The 17,653-nt window shown below is 45.9% G+C and overlaps 1 protein-coding gene across 1 annotated transcript; it reads left to right on the forward strand.

Moving 5' to 3' along the window:
- Positions 1 to 4,995: 4,995 nt before the first annotated feature.
- On the forward strand, positions 4,996 to 16,580 carry LOC308523248 (vomeromodulin-like). Its single transcript, XM_081096998.1, has 8 exons — positions 4,996 to 5,067; positions 7,701 to 7,944; positions 11,112 to 11,613; positions 11,927 to 12,028; positions 13,288 to 13,443; positions 14,363 to 14,447; positions 14,809 to 14,866; positions 16,235 to 16,580. Coding segments are annotated over exons 2-8 (1,134 nt in total). The 5' UTR covers positions 4,996 to 5,067; positions 7,701 to 7,715; the 3' UTR covers positions 16,237 to 16,580.
- Positions 16,581 to 17,653: the final 1,073 nt, after the last annotated feature.

The following is a 17,653-nucleotide window of genomic DNA, read 5'->3' on the forward strand; positions in this document are numbered from 1 at the left end:
ATAACGAAAACACTAAAACAGCCAGTGCAGCTAAAGAAATCAGCAAGAAGGGTTGGGGAAGAAGGACACAGAGGAAGGCAGGAGTCAAACCACACAGAGCCTCCATAGCCAGGGCTAAAGATAAATGTGTTATTTGGTGGATCACTGACAAGTGTAAGCAAGAAAGTGACATGATCTCAATTCTGTCATACATTTTAGGAGAGAAGAGTAAGCCAGAGCTACAAAGCAACAAACCCTCATGGGGGAGGTGGGCAGGCAGATAATAATGTCTATTTCATCATGAGAATTCAGGGGATTCATCCCTGAGGTGTCCAAACTGACCACCCACAGGAGCCCATATCCCGCCCATTGCATTCTGAAAGGGGGTGGTGGCAGGAGAAAGGAGGCCTGAAGATGGAGGGAGCTCCCTGACTCAGGTATGACTGCCACTTGGCATACTCAGAGCTGCTGTCTTATCTGATTCTCATAAGCCCCATGTAGGAGAAGCAGGCAAGTGACACACAGAGAAACTGAGGCTCAGAGAAGTAGGCCCGTTTATTAGTTCATTCATTCACTTGTTGGACATTTACTGCACTCTGGGTGGACACAGGATGTACGCCCCAGCCCTTGAGAATCTCTCAGACAAGTAGAAGAAGAAGACAAATGGCATGTCCTAGGTCAAGGTTCTGGTCTCAGGCACATCTGGACGAGAGCCCCAGCTCTGCCACTTTGGCAGAGGAGCAAGAAGTGCTCTGAGCTACAGTCTCTTCATCGCTAAAAAGAAATGTGGGTGATTACGTGAGGCTGTTTATGCTGCTGACCATGACGATGGGCTGTTGTAGAGTGAAAAGAGTTTTCTGGGGGCTCATTAGTAAGGGTTTGGTAGTTGTAACCACAACATTAAGATTCAACTTTCAGTGTGGCTTCCATGACATGACCTTTCTCTGCATCTCAGGCAAAGCAGTTTCTCCTCCATGTGAAACTCAAGGTGCCTGAATCAATAGGCAAATGCCACTATGGTGCCACCGGCAGCCACATATGGAGCCAATTTATTGCATTTGCAGAAAACAATGCCAACTAGCAGCAATGTGTAGCCAGTGAATGGCAAACCAGCAGGAGATGCTCAGAGAGAAAGCAACAAAAAGGAAGTGCCCATCAGCCACTTCCCCTTCTGGGAATGAATGAAAAGCGCCTCTTGGCCCACACATACTCCACTTTGACTTCCAAAGCAGAAGTCCAATCCACAGACCTAACACTGAATGTGGACATCAGTGGGGAAACTGGGTAAAAAAGGAACAAAGCCTAAACACAGACATCTGCAAACATGTCTTAAAGTAAATTACTAGCCTTTTCAAACCTCTTAAACATTTATGACAAGGTATATATGCATGCATGGGTATAGTAGAATGTATCAAACTCTATCCCCAATTGAAAATATAAACTTCAGAGTGAGGTTAAAATGTCTCTATAATGCCTTAGCTGGTTTGGCTCAGTAGATAGAGTGTCAGCCTGCAGACTGAAGGGTCTTGTGTTCGATTCCGGTCAAGGGCACATGCCTGGGTTGTGGGCTCGATCCCCAGTGGAGGGAGTGCAGGAGGCAACCTGCAATGATTCTCTTTCATCATTGATGTTTCTATCTCTCTATCTCTCTCCCTTCCTCTCTGAAATCAATTTTTTTTTAAGTCTGTATGCCTGCCTTCATTCTGATAAGGAAAGGATCCATTGGGGAGTAAAACATAACCAAACTTACCAGTGTTTTCTTATTGTAAATAAGGTGTAATAGTTGCCAAAACTTTGGTACACCATATTGACAGAGAAATGGTATAAAATCTGAGAGAAAGGTGGAAAACAATTGAAAATATCTGACCCAATGGTAAATAATAATGATGATGACAGTAAATTATGGAATACTCACATATGCCAAACCTATGTTAATTGCCTAACATAATCGTCATGACAGCTCTATGATAGGGACAATATTATCTATACTTTATGGATGAGGAAACTAAGCCAGAGAAAATTATTAGATAATGTCCCAAGGCCGAACACTGAACCAAGATTCACACACATGTCTGTCTGGCCCCAAACCCTGTGCACAGAAACTCTGCCTTCCCCAAAACACTGATTCATCACCTTTAATAAAACACAAGGCTCATTAAAAAACCCATGAGATATGTACCCTTAGAAATAAAAATTAACACAAAGTTTACACAAAACTCCAGAGAATTCGGGAACATAGATGTGCTGCTAGAGGCCCTGTGAACTCCCAATACCAACAAAGATCTGAGATTGATTACACCAGAGAAGGAAACCAAGGCAGGAGTGCTGGAAAGACTGCTGAGGGACCTAGAGAGTCACAGACCAAGCATATACACAGATAAAGTACAAATGTGTACACATATGTGTGCATTTCATTAAACACACACACACACACACACACACACACACACACACACACACAAGGAAAGGTCAAAATTCTGATGCCTCTGTCACCAGGACACCCCAGCTCAGCTGCGCTACGGTGACACCTTCACACAGAGGCAATTAAGAATTGGTATCTGTGTACAAATTATGAACAACAAACATGCATCTATCAAGAAGTGAATCTAAGAATCAAGTGAACAAATAATCTGGTGATCATAATAGAATCAGGGACATAGAAAGGGAATGGACTGACTATTCTTGGGGGGGAAAGGGGTGTGGGAGATGCGGGAAGAGACTGGACAAAAATCGTGCACCTATGGATGAGGACAGTGGGTGGGGAGTGAGGGCGGAGGGTGGGGCGGGAACTGGGAGGAGGGGAGTTATGGGGGGAAAAAAGAGGAACAAATGTAATAATCTGAACAATAAAGATTTAATTTTAAAAAAAAAGAAAAGAAAAGAAAACAGAGAGAAGGGGGTCCTTAGGAACAGGTTCGGGGGTTTGCCCCAGATGAACTGCCACTGACCATTGCTGCCCTGGTTGCAAGCCTCAGGGGGTCCCTTAGAGTTTAGGAGGTGCATGCCTGTGGGGGGAAAAGTAGGGAAGCGTAGGTGTGCTCCTGGGAGGGAGAGAGGGAGAGCGTGAGCTGGGACCTTGTTTTGAGGGTTTTAAAGGCTGGCTGTTACCCAGCCGGTGTGGCCTAGTGGTTGAGCATCAACCTATGAACCAGGAGGTCACAGTTCAATTCCCAGTCAGGGCACATGCCTGGGTTGTGGGCTCAATCCTGGGGATCATGCAAGAGGCAGACAATCAATGATTCTCTCTCATAATTGATGGTTCTATCTCTCTCTCTTTCTCTGTGAAATCAATAAAAATATATTTTAAAAATAAAAAAATTTAAAAAAAATAAAAAAAAGAATTGGTATCTGTGTTATCACCAGCAACTGTGATCCAGCCAAGCCTTGGCCAGCCTTGAAATGACCCTCCCTTTCAAGAGTCAGCAGTCAAATCACTTAGCACTTAGGGCTTGACAACAAGGGAGCCTCAGGGCTCAGCCTGCTAAGCCACCTTCTGAGAAACCGCTCATGTGGGTCCTGGATTAGCAGAAAGAAGTCAATGGCTGCCCCACCTCTTAGGGTTGAGGGAGAGAGAAAGGACAAGGAACCAGGAAGCCACAAGGGGACTTCAAAGGCTACATCCTGGATGTGCCCCGCCCCACGCCTGGAGTAGGGTTCATTCCTTGGGTCCAGAGAAACCATTAGCAACCATTAGCAAAATCAAGGGCCACACCCACTAATGGGTGTCACAAATTTCAACTAAAGGATCATTCACTTTCCCTCAAATGTCCAAGAAAAATAAGATCCAGGACAGTTGGGTTTTGTCCTCCTTATCATCTCGTGTAAAACCCATGGTTCTAGTCTCTGGGAAAAGGTCAACTATTGTTTGTTCTATGCATCTGACATTTCAGCAAATCCCAAAATGGGGCCTTTGGCAACCAGAACTACACTTGAGGTCCACAGTTTGAGAACCGCAGTGGGGTTGGCAAGAGCCAGGCAGCAAACATGCTGAGCCTGCTTGAAGGCAGGAACCCAAACCAATGCCCCCACGTCAAGTGAGCAGAAGCAGACATTAGCCACGCTCTCTGTCAAAATCATCTCCCTCTCCCACACTCTTCCTTTGTAAAGCTGTGATACACCACACAGCAAGATGGTGACAAGATGCACAAAATCACAAAGATCCTAGTGGTAGGAACTGAACAGATGACTGAGAACAACCTCTTAAATAGGGGAAAGCCTGAGGCCCAGGGAATGGGCTCTAGAATTTTGGGAGCCATTAAATAAAGAACAGGTGAGAGGAAGCCTCACATAGAGACTGAAATTTCTAAAACAGAACTGAAAGGACAGCGGACATCTGAGAACATTTCACTCTCATCCCAGAGGCCTTCTGGGAAAGGAACGGGGGCTGAGCAATTTCTGTAACAGCCATGCTTACAATCCCCAGGCCCGCATTCAGGCTCTCGCCCACTTCAGACACTGTGTACTTTCCAATCCTCCTGCGTCCATCACTTATTCCTAAATCTGTGCATGTTTGAATATGTCCTATCACACACACCTGAGGTAAAATATTACTTAACAGGGAAACACCCTATCCAAAGTGACCCATGCCCTCCCTCACAAGTCCTTGCCCTAGAATTGGTCTCTCAATGCTGAGTGCATAGCATGGACAGGGCCCAGGACTCGTACCTTTCTAACAGGCTCTCAATGAGTTGGCACCTGTATATAGCCTTACAGACTGCTCTACACTGCCATTCAACCAGCACCCACATGACTCAGAGATAATAGGTCTTTAAAGATTTAAATAGAAATGACAGTACTTGGACAGACAAGCCCTCTGAATAAGGTCTAGGCACCATGAACATCTCTCAGAAAGGCACTGACAAATGTCACAACCATTAGCAGGTGCTGATCTTGGAAATCAGCCTGTATCACGCCTCCCTTATCAGCACACTTGAATGGCATCCCTTCATGTCTGATCACTTCCCCTAGAGACATTGGTCTATAAATGTGGGATGCAGCTTTCCGGCTGACAGTCCCAGCAATAGCAGGAGGAGAGGCAGCTTCCGAAAAAGGTCGCCCATCAACACCGACCCATCGACACTGGGCAAGGTAAGAACTCACTAAATCAAGTTCACAAAAGAACGGGCTGAAATTCGGAGGTGGAAACAAGCTAGGACAGTTCATCAGAGGACGAAAACTAGGGTTTGCATTTAGAATCTCTTCAGCCACCTCCCTACTAAGCCACACAGCACTCTGCCTAGCACAGTAGGTGTCGCAATTGCTGGTTATGCAACTGCTTTTAGAAAAGGGGGATTTGCTACTGGGACTCTCCAAGGGTCCCACTAAAGACAATGTATAACAATATTGCCATCAACTCAGTCACAGGCACAGAATTTTATTATTTTTTCCTCACAGGACACTTACATGTCACCTGAGACAGTAAAGACCAATTTCACACAGAGGAGGGTAAAATCAAAAAAATAATGAAAATGTGACTATTTTTTTATAACACCTAATTTGTTCAATGTGAAGGACTGGAATTGGCTTCTGGTTATGTCCTTCCCAACATTTCTGCAATAGCGATTCTGCTGATGATGCTGCTAAGTGGCAGGCAGCTAGATCTGGGCAATGCCTACCTACCCATGGCAAGAACAAAGGTCCCCAAGTCTGATTTTTTAAACTTGTCTGGAGAGAAAAATCCAAACAGAGAGAACCTCCAAAGTCTACTTGCTTCACTGAGGGCAAACGCCCTAAGACACAAGCCTCCATGTTACCCATGATTCTCAATGACAGCCAGACTTTGAGAATCATGGTAAGGGAGGAATCTGACAGCCAGGAAAGGAAGTGATCCCACTGAGTGAACAGCTGAGCTCAGAGTCAAGTGGGGCTTTCCTGTCTGGGAGTGCACCCAGCTCTCTGCCTTCAGCTGGAAACAGCAGTAATAATACTACCTAGTGCCTGGACTTGCTGGGAGGATTGTATAAGATGTTGCAGATGTTAGCACAGTAACAAGTACAAACACTGACCAGTACTCAATAAGGATATATGTACAGCCGAAACCGGTTTGGCTCGGTGGATAGAGCATCGGCCTGCGGACTGAAGGGTCCCGGGTTCGATTCCGGTCAAGGGCATGTACCTGGGTTGCGGGCACATCTCCAGTGGGGGATGTGCAGGAGGCAGCTGATCGATGTTTCTAATTCTCTATCTCTCTTCCTTCCTCTATGAAAAATCAATAAAATATATTTTAAAAAAAAAAAAAGGATATATGTACAGACCCATCCCATGCAACAGAGGTAGAGTTGAGACTTACACATTTATACAATCACAGCAGTTATGGCTGCTCAACCCCAGCCAAGAGGAAGAGGCCATGTGACCTGCGGTCAACAGGATCACCCATTGCCCTGCACACAGAACGGGCCACAGAAGGGGGATGGCCTGGTTAACTCGATCATTCACTCACACAGGGAGCCCGATTTGTGCTGAGAACTAGTACAACTGTGTGAACTGGCTCATGCCACCACTGAAACATACCAGTGCTCTCCCAAAACCAGAACAGGCCTCAAAAGACAGAGTAGCCCTTAGATGGTTTCACTCACAAGGGGATGGCTCTGGCCTCTGCTAACTGAGTTAAATTGCCAAGACAGCCCAAATACCAAAATGGTGAAGAATGCCAAGCCTGGGAATGGTTGATTGGGTGGCTGAATGATCCTGACCATGGTAATTACTAGGGGGCTGGACAATGAGCCAATCTGCCACCTGTATATAGTGGTGCCTGCTTATATAAGTTTCACCATCTGAATGATGAGGACACAGGCCTTCCTTCTCAGGGTTTTACAGAGAGTTTAAAACAGCTCATATCACATCATTTGTACTTCAGAAAGAGATGGGCACTTGGTAAGCTCACACCAACAAAGACACTGCTTTATACATTACCTGACCAAAAGCAGGGAGAGAGCTTGACCACTGGAGAGATAATATAGGGTGTCCCAAAATTCACGCAAGAAGTAATTTTGATAGAAAACACAGGTTTATAATTAAAAATTGTAAATTTTTTATTGATTCATAAAGTATACAGTATAGGGTTATGTATGGAATAGCACATTGGGTAAATGGCCTCCACGGCTTTGCTGGCACATACGCAAAGCCATGGTCTTCATTGGTCTTCATTGTCCCTGCTCCTGGGCCATCATTGGTACTTGGTAATGCTTATCAAATTGAAGGGATTGAAGTCAAAGGGCAACAGATATTAGAATCTGATTCAATAAACCAAGAAAATTAGGCTTTTATTTTTTGTTGTTGTTAATGCTCACGCAAAATTCAAATCTTGTGTGAATTTTGGGACACCCTATATTTGTAGCTGAAGCATTCAAAACTCTCCAGTTACCCAGAAGTTGACTCAGACCACTCCAAGGATGTTTGAGTCAAAAGGGCTGGCAGGAGGATGTGGGACGCCACAGGTAAGGCCTATAGTAAAAGGGCAGGCCTGTACTCAAAGGATGCCACCAGCCCGTAGATACATTTATGCAAAGGTGAATAGAAGTGAAAAAAATGCCCTTATCAAGATATTGACTTCCATGTGATGAAACATTGCTCCTTGAATACACTATGCAGGCTAGAGTACCTGCAATGTGAATGACACCCCCCTACAAGAGGTAGGATCTTGTGTGTACATCCATTATAAACATACTGGCAGCTCTATGGTCCACTGGGAATGTGGTGTCTGACGAAGCCCTCCTTTGCAGATATCAGCCGCCAAGATGCTAACCCTCCTGGCCCTGGCCATCACACTGGCTGTCCAGGCACAAGCGCTTGACCTGTTGACCCCACCTTCAGTGCTGGGAGAACTTCCTGTCAAAAGACCCCTTCCACTTCCCGTACAGTTCCGCAGACTTCTCCCAGCTCCAAATGGTTCTCCCCCTACAAGACGTCTAGCTGAGACTCCCCCTGTGGTCAAGAACATCATGTCTAGCAGCAAGCTCTATGACTGTAAGTAAAAATTATTTCATCTATAGTTTGACTTTCACATCCCTCACAGTTTCTCATTTCCAAATTCAAAGACTATTCATTCCTTCTTAACAGTGATTCTCAAAGAGAAGTGGTAGAATCAACTCAGGAGCTTGTTAACCAAACAGCTGCCTGGGCCCTGACTGGTGGCTCATGTGGTTGAAGCATTGACCCATACACCCAAAGGTTGCAGGTTCGATTCTCGGTCAGGGCACATACCTAGGTTGCAGGTTCAGTCCCCAGTTGGGGTAAGTACAGGAGGCAAACTATCAATCTTTCTCTCTAACTTCAATGTTTCCCTCTCTCTTCCTCTCTCTCTAAAAAATCGTGTGTGTGTGTGTGCGGGGTGGGGGGGGGGTGTTAAAAAGCATATACTCAAGTGAGATAAATCCCTGGTTAGGCTCGGGCTGCCTGTCGCTGTGTCCAATAACAAAGGCAGGGTAGAATCATATTAGGTGTTTATTGAGAAGGCTAGCCAACCAAAAGACAGGGTGCTTACAAGCATCAAATCCTGCCTCCAGCAAGGTGTAGGGGGCAGGATTATTAGGGGGAAGGGGATAGGATGAGGAATACAGCTACGTGCAGGCCTGGGGGTCTGCAGACATTAGCTATTGTAATTAGTCATCAGGCGATGAGATGATGTTTTGACTCCTGGTGGGTTGGTATGACCATGCTTATTTGTTCTGCTTGCTGGATTCACAGCTGAGTCACCTCCTTAATCGTTTTGCACAGGCCTTGAAAAGGAAACTTTAAGAAAAACTTAACCCCTATTCATATATTAGAAAGTTAACCCTCTATTCACATAAGTACTAGTATATGTGTTCTAAGATTTAAAATAATGATTATTTTTCATATTAATTCAGGTGCTCTAGCTATTAGATTATAAATCCCCCCTACCAAGATTAAAAAAAAAAAAAAAAAAAAAAGCTGCTGGGGCCCCACTCCCAGACATTCTGCTATAGCAATAGCACAGCAGTACTGATTTTCTTTCTTTTTCTTAAATTTTTTAAAATATATTTTTATTGATTTCAGAGAGGAAGGGAGAGGGAGAGAGAGAAACATCAATGATGAGAGAAGAGCATTGATCTGCTGCCTCCTGCACACCCCACACTGGGGACCGAGCCCAAAACCCGGGCATGTGCCCTGACCGGGAATCGAACCATGACCTCCTGGTCCATAGGTCCGTGCTGAACTACTGAGCCACACCAGCCTGGCTTTTTTTATTAATTTTTATTTATTGATTAGAGAGAGAGAGATTTGTTGTTCCACTTATTTATATATTCATTGGTTTATTCTTATATGTGCCCTGGCCCTGAATTGACCCGCAACCTGAGGGATCAGGGCAATGTTCTAACCAACTGAGCTACCCAGTCAGCAGTAGTGGTTTTCTAATAAGATCAAGATGATGATGAGGCTCTTGTCTGCAGTCCACACATTGGTTAGGACATGTCAAAGCAAGCTTGGAGAAGGGAGCTTTTGGATCCAGCAACCTCTCCATTTGCCTGCCTTTTATGACTCTTATCACCTGAACACTGCCAGGAAATCTCAGTTTCTCAATGCTGGGCCCAGAGCTCAGCCCAGACACCCATAGGTGCTTAAAGCATCAACCTGCTTGACAGGAGCCAGAAAATAAGAAATCCAGGCCCACGTCCAAATCCCTTGACCAGCTTCGTGCTCAAGCTCCCTTCTCAGTGTGGACTTCTGTCCCCCAGCTATTTCCCAGGGCCTGAGGACAAAGTTAGTCAGGAATTGCAAAACTTGGCAAAGAAGTTAGTCCATTTGGGGAATAAGAAGGGAATAGGACTCATCATCAAACAAAGGCCACAGGTAAGTCCTCATGGCTACCATTATCGGCCCTATAGTCATGGCTTAGGTCAACCTTCCAGCATGACAGGCCAGGGTGACAGAAAGAAACTCGGCAACTGCCTACTGACCACAACTCACCCATCACTGCATTTCTCTAAGAACATGTACCCCACTCTTCTGACCATCCTGCCTTATTATGCAATACTTCAAATATACAGAAAAGTTCAGACAGTGGTACGAAGGACAGCTATGCACCCATCAAGCAGTATTTGGCGGTAGTGGTGGTGTTGGTGAATTTCATTGTCAAGCATACAAACACTGAAAAGATATACGCAGCAAATACCTTTGTAATCAAAATCTACATTCAGAATAAAACCAGGCATTGGGCTGAAGGTAATGTGACCTGGTTAACTCGATCATTCACTCACACAGGGAGTGAATGTATATTCACAGTCCTGTATATTCTTCCGGCCTCCCCTCTTTCCCAACCAGAGGAAGCTTCTAGCCTGAATGTTTTTCCCTTGTCATTTCTTTATTGTTATGTCATATGGCTACTCACTCTGAATCTAAAATTTGCACTACATGTCATAAAGTTTCTCAAAAGGTGGCCTGCTTGACTGTCTCTCATATGTATGTATGTGACATGTTTTATCTATGAGGAAGTTCTGTCCATTCTGCATTTCTCTGCAGAAATGCAGTGACATTCTGCCTGATAAATTCTCCGGGATATAAACATCAACTGTGTTTTTGTCCAATTGTGTTCCACTCTGAACAATGCTGACCAAAACACTCTTGTGTGGGTCTGGAGGTTCATACATGCAAAAGATGGAGGCGCGTCCACATCACCCCACACAGGCAAAGGCCCTCCAGACTGCAGAGCCCGGGGCACACGGAAAGCAGCAGCAAGGCCCCAAAAGCCATGGCCTACAAGCTTCACAGGGGCTGGTACTAACAGACTTCTCCCTCCTGCTACTCTACTGGAACAAGAATCTTGTCCCTCAGTCCAATTCACTTTCCTGCTAGGCAGCCAAGGTTGACTGTCGTCCAGGTGAGACAGCTCTTCTGAGTTCCTTTCTCCAGCCATCAAGGGCAGCGTAATAGGATAGGACCCTGTGACTTCAGCTCTACTACTTGGCTCTTGACCGTCCTTTCCTTCCACACCTTCTTCTAGGATTCGAGTTCTCCCTGACTTGCTTGTCTCCAGTGTGGAGGCAAACCCATGGTTACCGCCTCCTCCACCCTGATGATAATGCTGCAGGTGCTGGCTCTCCAGCTGGGAAGGTTCCTCTGACTAAACCAGCTGTGCAGCTAACAATAGAAATGTGTCTCTTCACCATATTCAGATCTGAACACCACCCTGCCACCGCAGATTGAGAAGATGCTGATGTGTGCAGATGTGGATCTGGCCGGTGTGCTTGGAACAGTGTTAGACACAGTGTCCAACCTGGACGTGCTGTCTCTGTTAGACCTCTCTTCCTCCCTCAATATCCTTGGTGACAGTGGCCTTACTGGTGTCCTGGGCAAGGGGAGCAACAGCAAGTCCTCAAAGTCACCATTGCCTTCGCTCTCAAAAGCCACTGATGCTGTCAGCAACCTGCTACCCTTGGCCCAAGGAGCCCTGAGTGGCCTACTACCCAACACTGTGGCGGGGGATCCTGCAAAAAAAGCTGACCAGGACTCTTCTCTTCTCTCAAACCTTCCCCTGCCCCTGGGTGGTGTGCTCAACAAAGTCGGCGAGCTCAAAGAATCCACCGAAGGCGTACTAAAGAGTGCGGTGCCAAGTGGCATCAATGATGCACTCTCGGGCGTGCTGGGAAACATTAACGTGAAAGATCTCTTGATAGGGTAAGTGCTTCCTTGCCCCTAAGGTACGGCACATGAGAAAAGTGATGTTTGGGGATACTGAAGTTCAGCCTCCTACAAACCCATGGAAAGGGACAGCCATGTTTTCACAAAGCAATATTCCAGCTCTGTGTCCTTTGGGGGGAAATATGAACAAGATTTCTTGAGCGTAAGGAACGGGGCGGCTGACAGGACTAGGCCATCCGGGGGATGGATGGGTTGGTAGGTTGTTAATTGGCTGCTTGAAAGGCATTTCTCCTGCTGTTCAGGTTGATTACTTGAGTCAGGACTGACTCTGGATGCTGTCATTTTGCAGATTAGAGGTTCAAAAAGCGACTGTGGAGAACATGGTGTTGACCATGACAGATGATGAGATCCTCGTTCAAGCTGTGACTACCGCCTTCATAGGTGGAAAAGGGTGAGCCTGTCTCCAAATCAGTCTGCTGAGTTGCCCTGGACAACACCCTTAATATCCAGTATCCAAAGGGCCAGGCAGGGACAACACAGAGAAAGGCAGGATGTCTGAGGATGGGGCAAATTAGGCACTGGGCACAGCTGCCCCTCTCCTCCAGCCCAGAGGACCAAGGAGGGATAATGACTCCATGGAACTCCATCTTCAAAGAGTGTAAACAAAGCCAGAAATGCAAATTCCTTGTGAAACATGCACATTTATACAGATGGCCAATGTAGAGAGAAGCCACAGAGTGCACCTCCTACTGACCGCACTGGATTCCTGGGAAGTGTAGCTTCCAAACCACCTGCACTCTCCAAAGAGCAGCAGCCCACTCTCACAAACACTGTCCTAGGCAGTTGGGGGAGACAGAGATGTTTCATTGCACTCCAGAAGCTACCAATGCAAACATGCATGCATGCACATGTTCATTCATCCACCTATCATGTACTACTTTGTACCAGACACCATGCTGGGCACAGAGGGAGGAACTAAAAGTGGGCCCTGTACTTGGTGAGAGTCGACATGTGGGAGAGGAACACGTTCACAGGACAGGCCCAGGGCACACAGGAAGGCATAAGAAGGGCAGGAACCCCCCTAGGAGAAGAAAACTCCTTGGACTAACTCCCAGCACTGATATCTCTCACTGACTGAGCTCCATCCAGGCACTTAACTGAGGCACTCAACTTCCAAAGTCTCTTGACAACCTCATCAAGAAAGCAGTCCTGTCTCAAGATTGGGAAACCAGTTGAGACCCACAAACTGCTTATAAACCTTGCTCAATGTCACACAGCTGACATGTGGCAGTGACAACACCTGAATCCAGGCCTTCTGCCTCCACAGCCCATGTCTGTGACCAACACCATTAGCAGTGGTAGGAAGAGCCATTTGTCTTCTTCAGAGCATGTGACGTTAATAAGACCAGGTGTGGTAAATGGTGGGTTTTCTTACGCTGTCACTCACACAATAGACAGCTGGGGTGCTGGGCACAAAGGTGAACCTGTAATGGGCATCCAGTTACAAGGAAGCCTGGTGCCTCCAGGAAAAAAAGACTTCCTGAAGTTTGGTCAGGAGAGGGATTTTCCAATGTTTATGGAATGCCAGCCTCTGAGTCCTGTGTACTGGGGATGTTCAACCTTGGCTCATGCTCATTAGAAAGCACCAGACTTTCCCTCTCTATCTTGTTTCCATAGATAGAGGTTTCACCTCTATCTTGTTCTCCACAGCCTGTTAGGACCTGTAATCAGCATACTGGGATTTCAAGTAAATTGCGATGTGACTCTGAAAATTGGTGTTTCCACAAACGACACCCAGTGTGTCAGCCTCCAAGTCCAGGACAAGGTCATCAAGGCTACGAAAGTGTACCTTCAGTTGGTGAAGACGTACGTGAGACCATTTTTCTCATTTTCTGGATCAACAAGCCTGTATGTTAGAATGTCCCCCTGGTACACAGGAGGTTACCCTCATAGATCAGCTCAGCCAACCCAATGCTTTCAATGATCTATAAAAGAGACCCAGAGAAGGGTCTCTGCTTAAGAACAGACCACTATGTGGAAACAGCCATCCCTCACTTGGCCTACATTCTACCTACTAAGCACACATTTTATTTTGTTCCAGTTTTGTTGCATAGCCATGCATTTACCTGGATCAAAATTCAAAAGATACAAAAGGCTATTCAGTGAAGTCTCTGCCCATCCATATACACCAGCTGGCTAATGGTACTCCCTGGAAACAACCAATGAATCTATCCTTTTTGTTATCTTTCAGAGATATTTGCATTGGCAATAAATATGCGTGAACATGCACACACTCTGAAATGGGCAGATATTATAGACGCCTGTCTGCACTCAATTTGTTTCACATAAAACATTTTTTTCATGGAATTAGTTGCATCAGTAAATGGCTTCTTATGTTAAATCTACCTAGAACTCCATTATGAAGATGCACTATAATTTATTTAGCAGTCCCTTATGAAATAGTGGATTTTCTTCCAATTATTAACTTTCTGCCCAACTCTAATTACTAAGGTACCATACATATCTGCTCATTAATGTGCACAGTATCTGAAGGATAAATTCCTCCATGTGAAACACTGGGTCAGATGTCCAGCTTTGGTGATTTTCCCAGGTATCCTTGCTTCTTCCTTCATGACTATAACCAAAGGTGAAAGGGCTCAGGTGGTTGCAAATTGTAAGCAGCAGGACATCATTGCAGCTGTATCATCAATGGATGGATTATCTCCAATGTGGGACAAAATCCAGAAATGCAAAATCACACAGCTCTCCACATGTATCTTCCCAGGGTCACAGATACTTTGCCTCTCCCTATCCCTCTGCCCTTGGATGATGTCATTCCTCAACTGCTGACAGTTGCCATAAAAGAGAAAGTAAGTCATAGGAAATGGGCGGGCACCACCACAAAGGTCTATGTGATTTGTGGGAAGACAGGAAGAAGCCCTTTCCTCAGCTAAGACCTGATGCTGGGAAAGACGTGGGGAGGACACATCAGCCTCCAGGAGTCCAGAGGCTGGGGGATGCAACATTCCCTCTGACCCCAGCAGTGGGATAGGACAATGCTCAAGCTGGCGGGGACAGGGGGAGAGGATGAGTTCTGCCAAAAAGAAGGCCAGGAAATAGAAGAGGGAGAAGGGAAGGAGGAGAGGGAAGAAGGAGAAGAGGAGCTGGGGTGTGGAGATGGGTGGGACGGCTGCATGTCCTCTGCAAAGCTAACTGGTGGTTAATTCACAGATGAAAGACTCAACCTCATGTGACATTGACCTCAGTGATTTCAGCGAATGCAAGAACTGTGAGTACAAACACCTGACTTCCCTGGGGCTGCCCGGTCAATGCAGGGAGACGGCCAAGCCCCATAGGAATCCCGTTGGGTGACAGACAGAAGATGGGGCTGTGAGCTGCAACACTGGGTACCTCCAAGCATCCAACCAACTCCTCAGCACACTCAGGGCACACAATGTGGCAGCCTACCTGCTTCTCCAAATTACTGAGACTCATTATCAGGACATAAAGGGAAAAAAGCCCCTTAGAGGCTCGGTGGTAGCTCCCCAGGCCCAGATGGTTTGCAAAGTGCACAAGTGCAGGGAGCCTGAGCAAGGAGCAGTTCCAGGCCCTCACACCAGGGAGGCTGAGAGGCAGAAATTCCTTTCAATGTCCCAACCATCCCAGAAAATTGGAATAATAGGAGTTGGTGAGACAGCAGCCAACAAGACAGTCGAATGAGGAAAACGGTGACATTTTACAATGCCCAGAGTAGAAGAAAAACAGAGTCTGTGCAAGGAACCTTTTCCTACCTGTGGAGGTTTTCATTCATTAAAAACCATTAATAGAATGAGATGTTTATTTAAATTTGTCACCAGGAAAACAATAAATGATGAGGGGGGTAGAACTAGGGAAGGCATATAAAAGAGTAAAAAAGTTTAAAATCCCTATCACCCTTAGATATTCCATTCTTAATAAATGTGCTTCATGAGTGTAATATCTGACAAAAAAAAATAATAACTTCTTTTATGTTGGCTCAAACCTCAGAGGTTGTATATTCCCACATTTATTTCAACCCCAAAGTCCTATATCTGTGGCCAAATCAATTACTAGAGTGGAGAGGGTGGTGAAATCAGCATTTGCCTCAGTGTTGGTGTCCTACCTCCGGCTCCTACACCCCATTCCTCTGGGTGGCCTGGGACCCATCACTTAGCCTCCCTAGGTCAGCCTTGAGTCAAGGGATTGGATCAGATGAATGCCAGCTGTATTTCAGCTACAAGTGGCAGAAAGCACAACACAAACTGGTGTAACAACAATAAAATCGTCAGTCCTGCACATTCAGAGACGGTACTAGCGTCAGCAGTGGCTCGATTCCGGGCCCAAAGGATGACACCAGAATCCATGTCTTGGCTCCACCACTTCTGGGTGGGCTCTATTTTGGCTCCATGTGGAGGTCTCCCATCTACCAGGAGCTTCACCATCCAATTCTTTCTGGAATAGCTCAAATGACAATCACCGAGAAATAACCACTGGGGCTCCCGCTGGCCTGACTTGCTCCCTATCCCCATCCTCAGGGCAAGTGCTGTGCTCAGGGAGATGGAAGACACAGCTGGCACCGCCTGTGCCTGCAGCCAGCTTATATATTAAGAGTATAATTAGTTATTTTATCTCCCCACAGAGAGACCTTCAGGCAGCAAACTAAACCCAGCACGTGGGATACTAAAGAATTTCCGAGAATGAAAGCACTCTGAAATATCTCTGAAGAAATATGGAGTGAGAGCATCCTTGTGATTAAGGAGCCAAGTTCAATAGTGTTCTGAACATATCAACTACTCTTTGGAATTTCACCAGTGCTACCTTGAATTAACAAGTGCAAGAAAATCAAGAATAGGGTTTTGGGCATTTTGTAATCATTTCTTTAATAATTATCCTGTTTTCATGCAGAAAATGACTCACGTGTCTTCAATTCCTACAAAAAGGAGTTTTGTAGTGTGTTCATGTTAAGTAAAAGCACTACACATACTAAAATCAATAATGAGCCCAGCCAGTGTGGCTTCGTGGTTGAGCGCCAACCCATTCACCAAGATGTTGCCTTTTCAATTCCCAGTCTGGGCACATGCCTAGGTTGTAGGTTTATTCACCATCACGGGGTGTGCAGGAGGCAGCTGACTGATGTTTCTCTTCCCCCCCCACCCCCCCCGCCCACCCCCCGCCACCTTCCTCTCTCTAAAAAATAAACAACAACATTTTTTTAAAATCAATAATGCGAATGATGAGGCAACAATGGCCAGGATTAATTTATCTAGGGCACTAAGGGGCAATCATGACCATGATTAAGACTTTTCTTCCCATACCTGTGCCCTCCCCTCTCCAACTCGAAGTGCTTTCTTTTGCCCATTGGCCCAACATGAAAATCACACTAGGATCCAATGTCCCCATCACCACATGTTACACAGGGAAAGGCACAGACCAGATGCTAAAAGATATATGAAACAGAGCAAGTAAGAGCCTGGTGCTACCATGAGCAATACGGCAAAGGATCTAGGTCCCAGCTCAGCAACTGCAGGCCATGCCAAGTGGCTGTTAGAGGAAGCCAAGCCAAATAGGAAACCTGTAAATAAAGAGAACTCCAGAAAAGGGTGCTGAGAAACACAACTGTGACCTCTATACCAGGCAGAGACCCTCCGTCCTATGTCCAGTGTCTGCATAACATATCTGCTCTGGAAACAAAAGAGCTCAGACTGTGGACACCAAGACTAGAGGTGCCAAGCAGGACCAGAGACTGGGCTTTCCTCACAGTAAAGGGCAGCACCCCACAAAATAAAGTCCAAATCACACTATCACATTCAGCTCTGTCCAAACCGTAGGACTTGATTTCTTCCCAGGCCAGTACCTCACATAGTCAATCCCATCTTGGAAAACGGCAGTACAATCCACCCAGCTTTCCTAGCCAGCCACTTGAGAATTGTTCTCCATTCCTCCCACTCCCAGGAACAGATCCTGTCCTGTTGATTTTTCCATTTTTCCCCATTTTTCTGTTTCTTTCCATCACCATCCTAGTCCAAGTCAACAACATCATTTAGTAGGGCTACTGACT

This window comes from Myotis nattereri, assembly GCF_964212035.1.
Source record: "Myotis nattereri genome assembly, chromosome: 8".
NCBI classification, from domain to species: domain Eukaryota; kingdom Metazoa; phylum Chordata; class Mammalia; order Chiroptera; family Vespertilionidae; genus Myotis; species Myotis nattereri.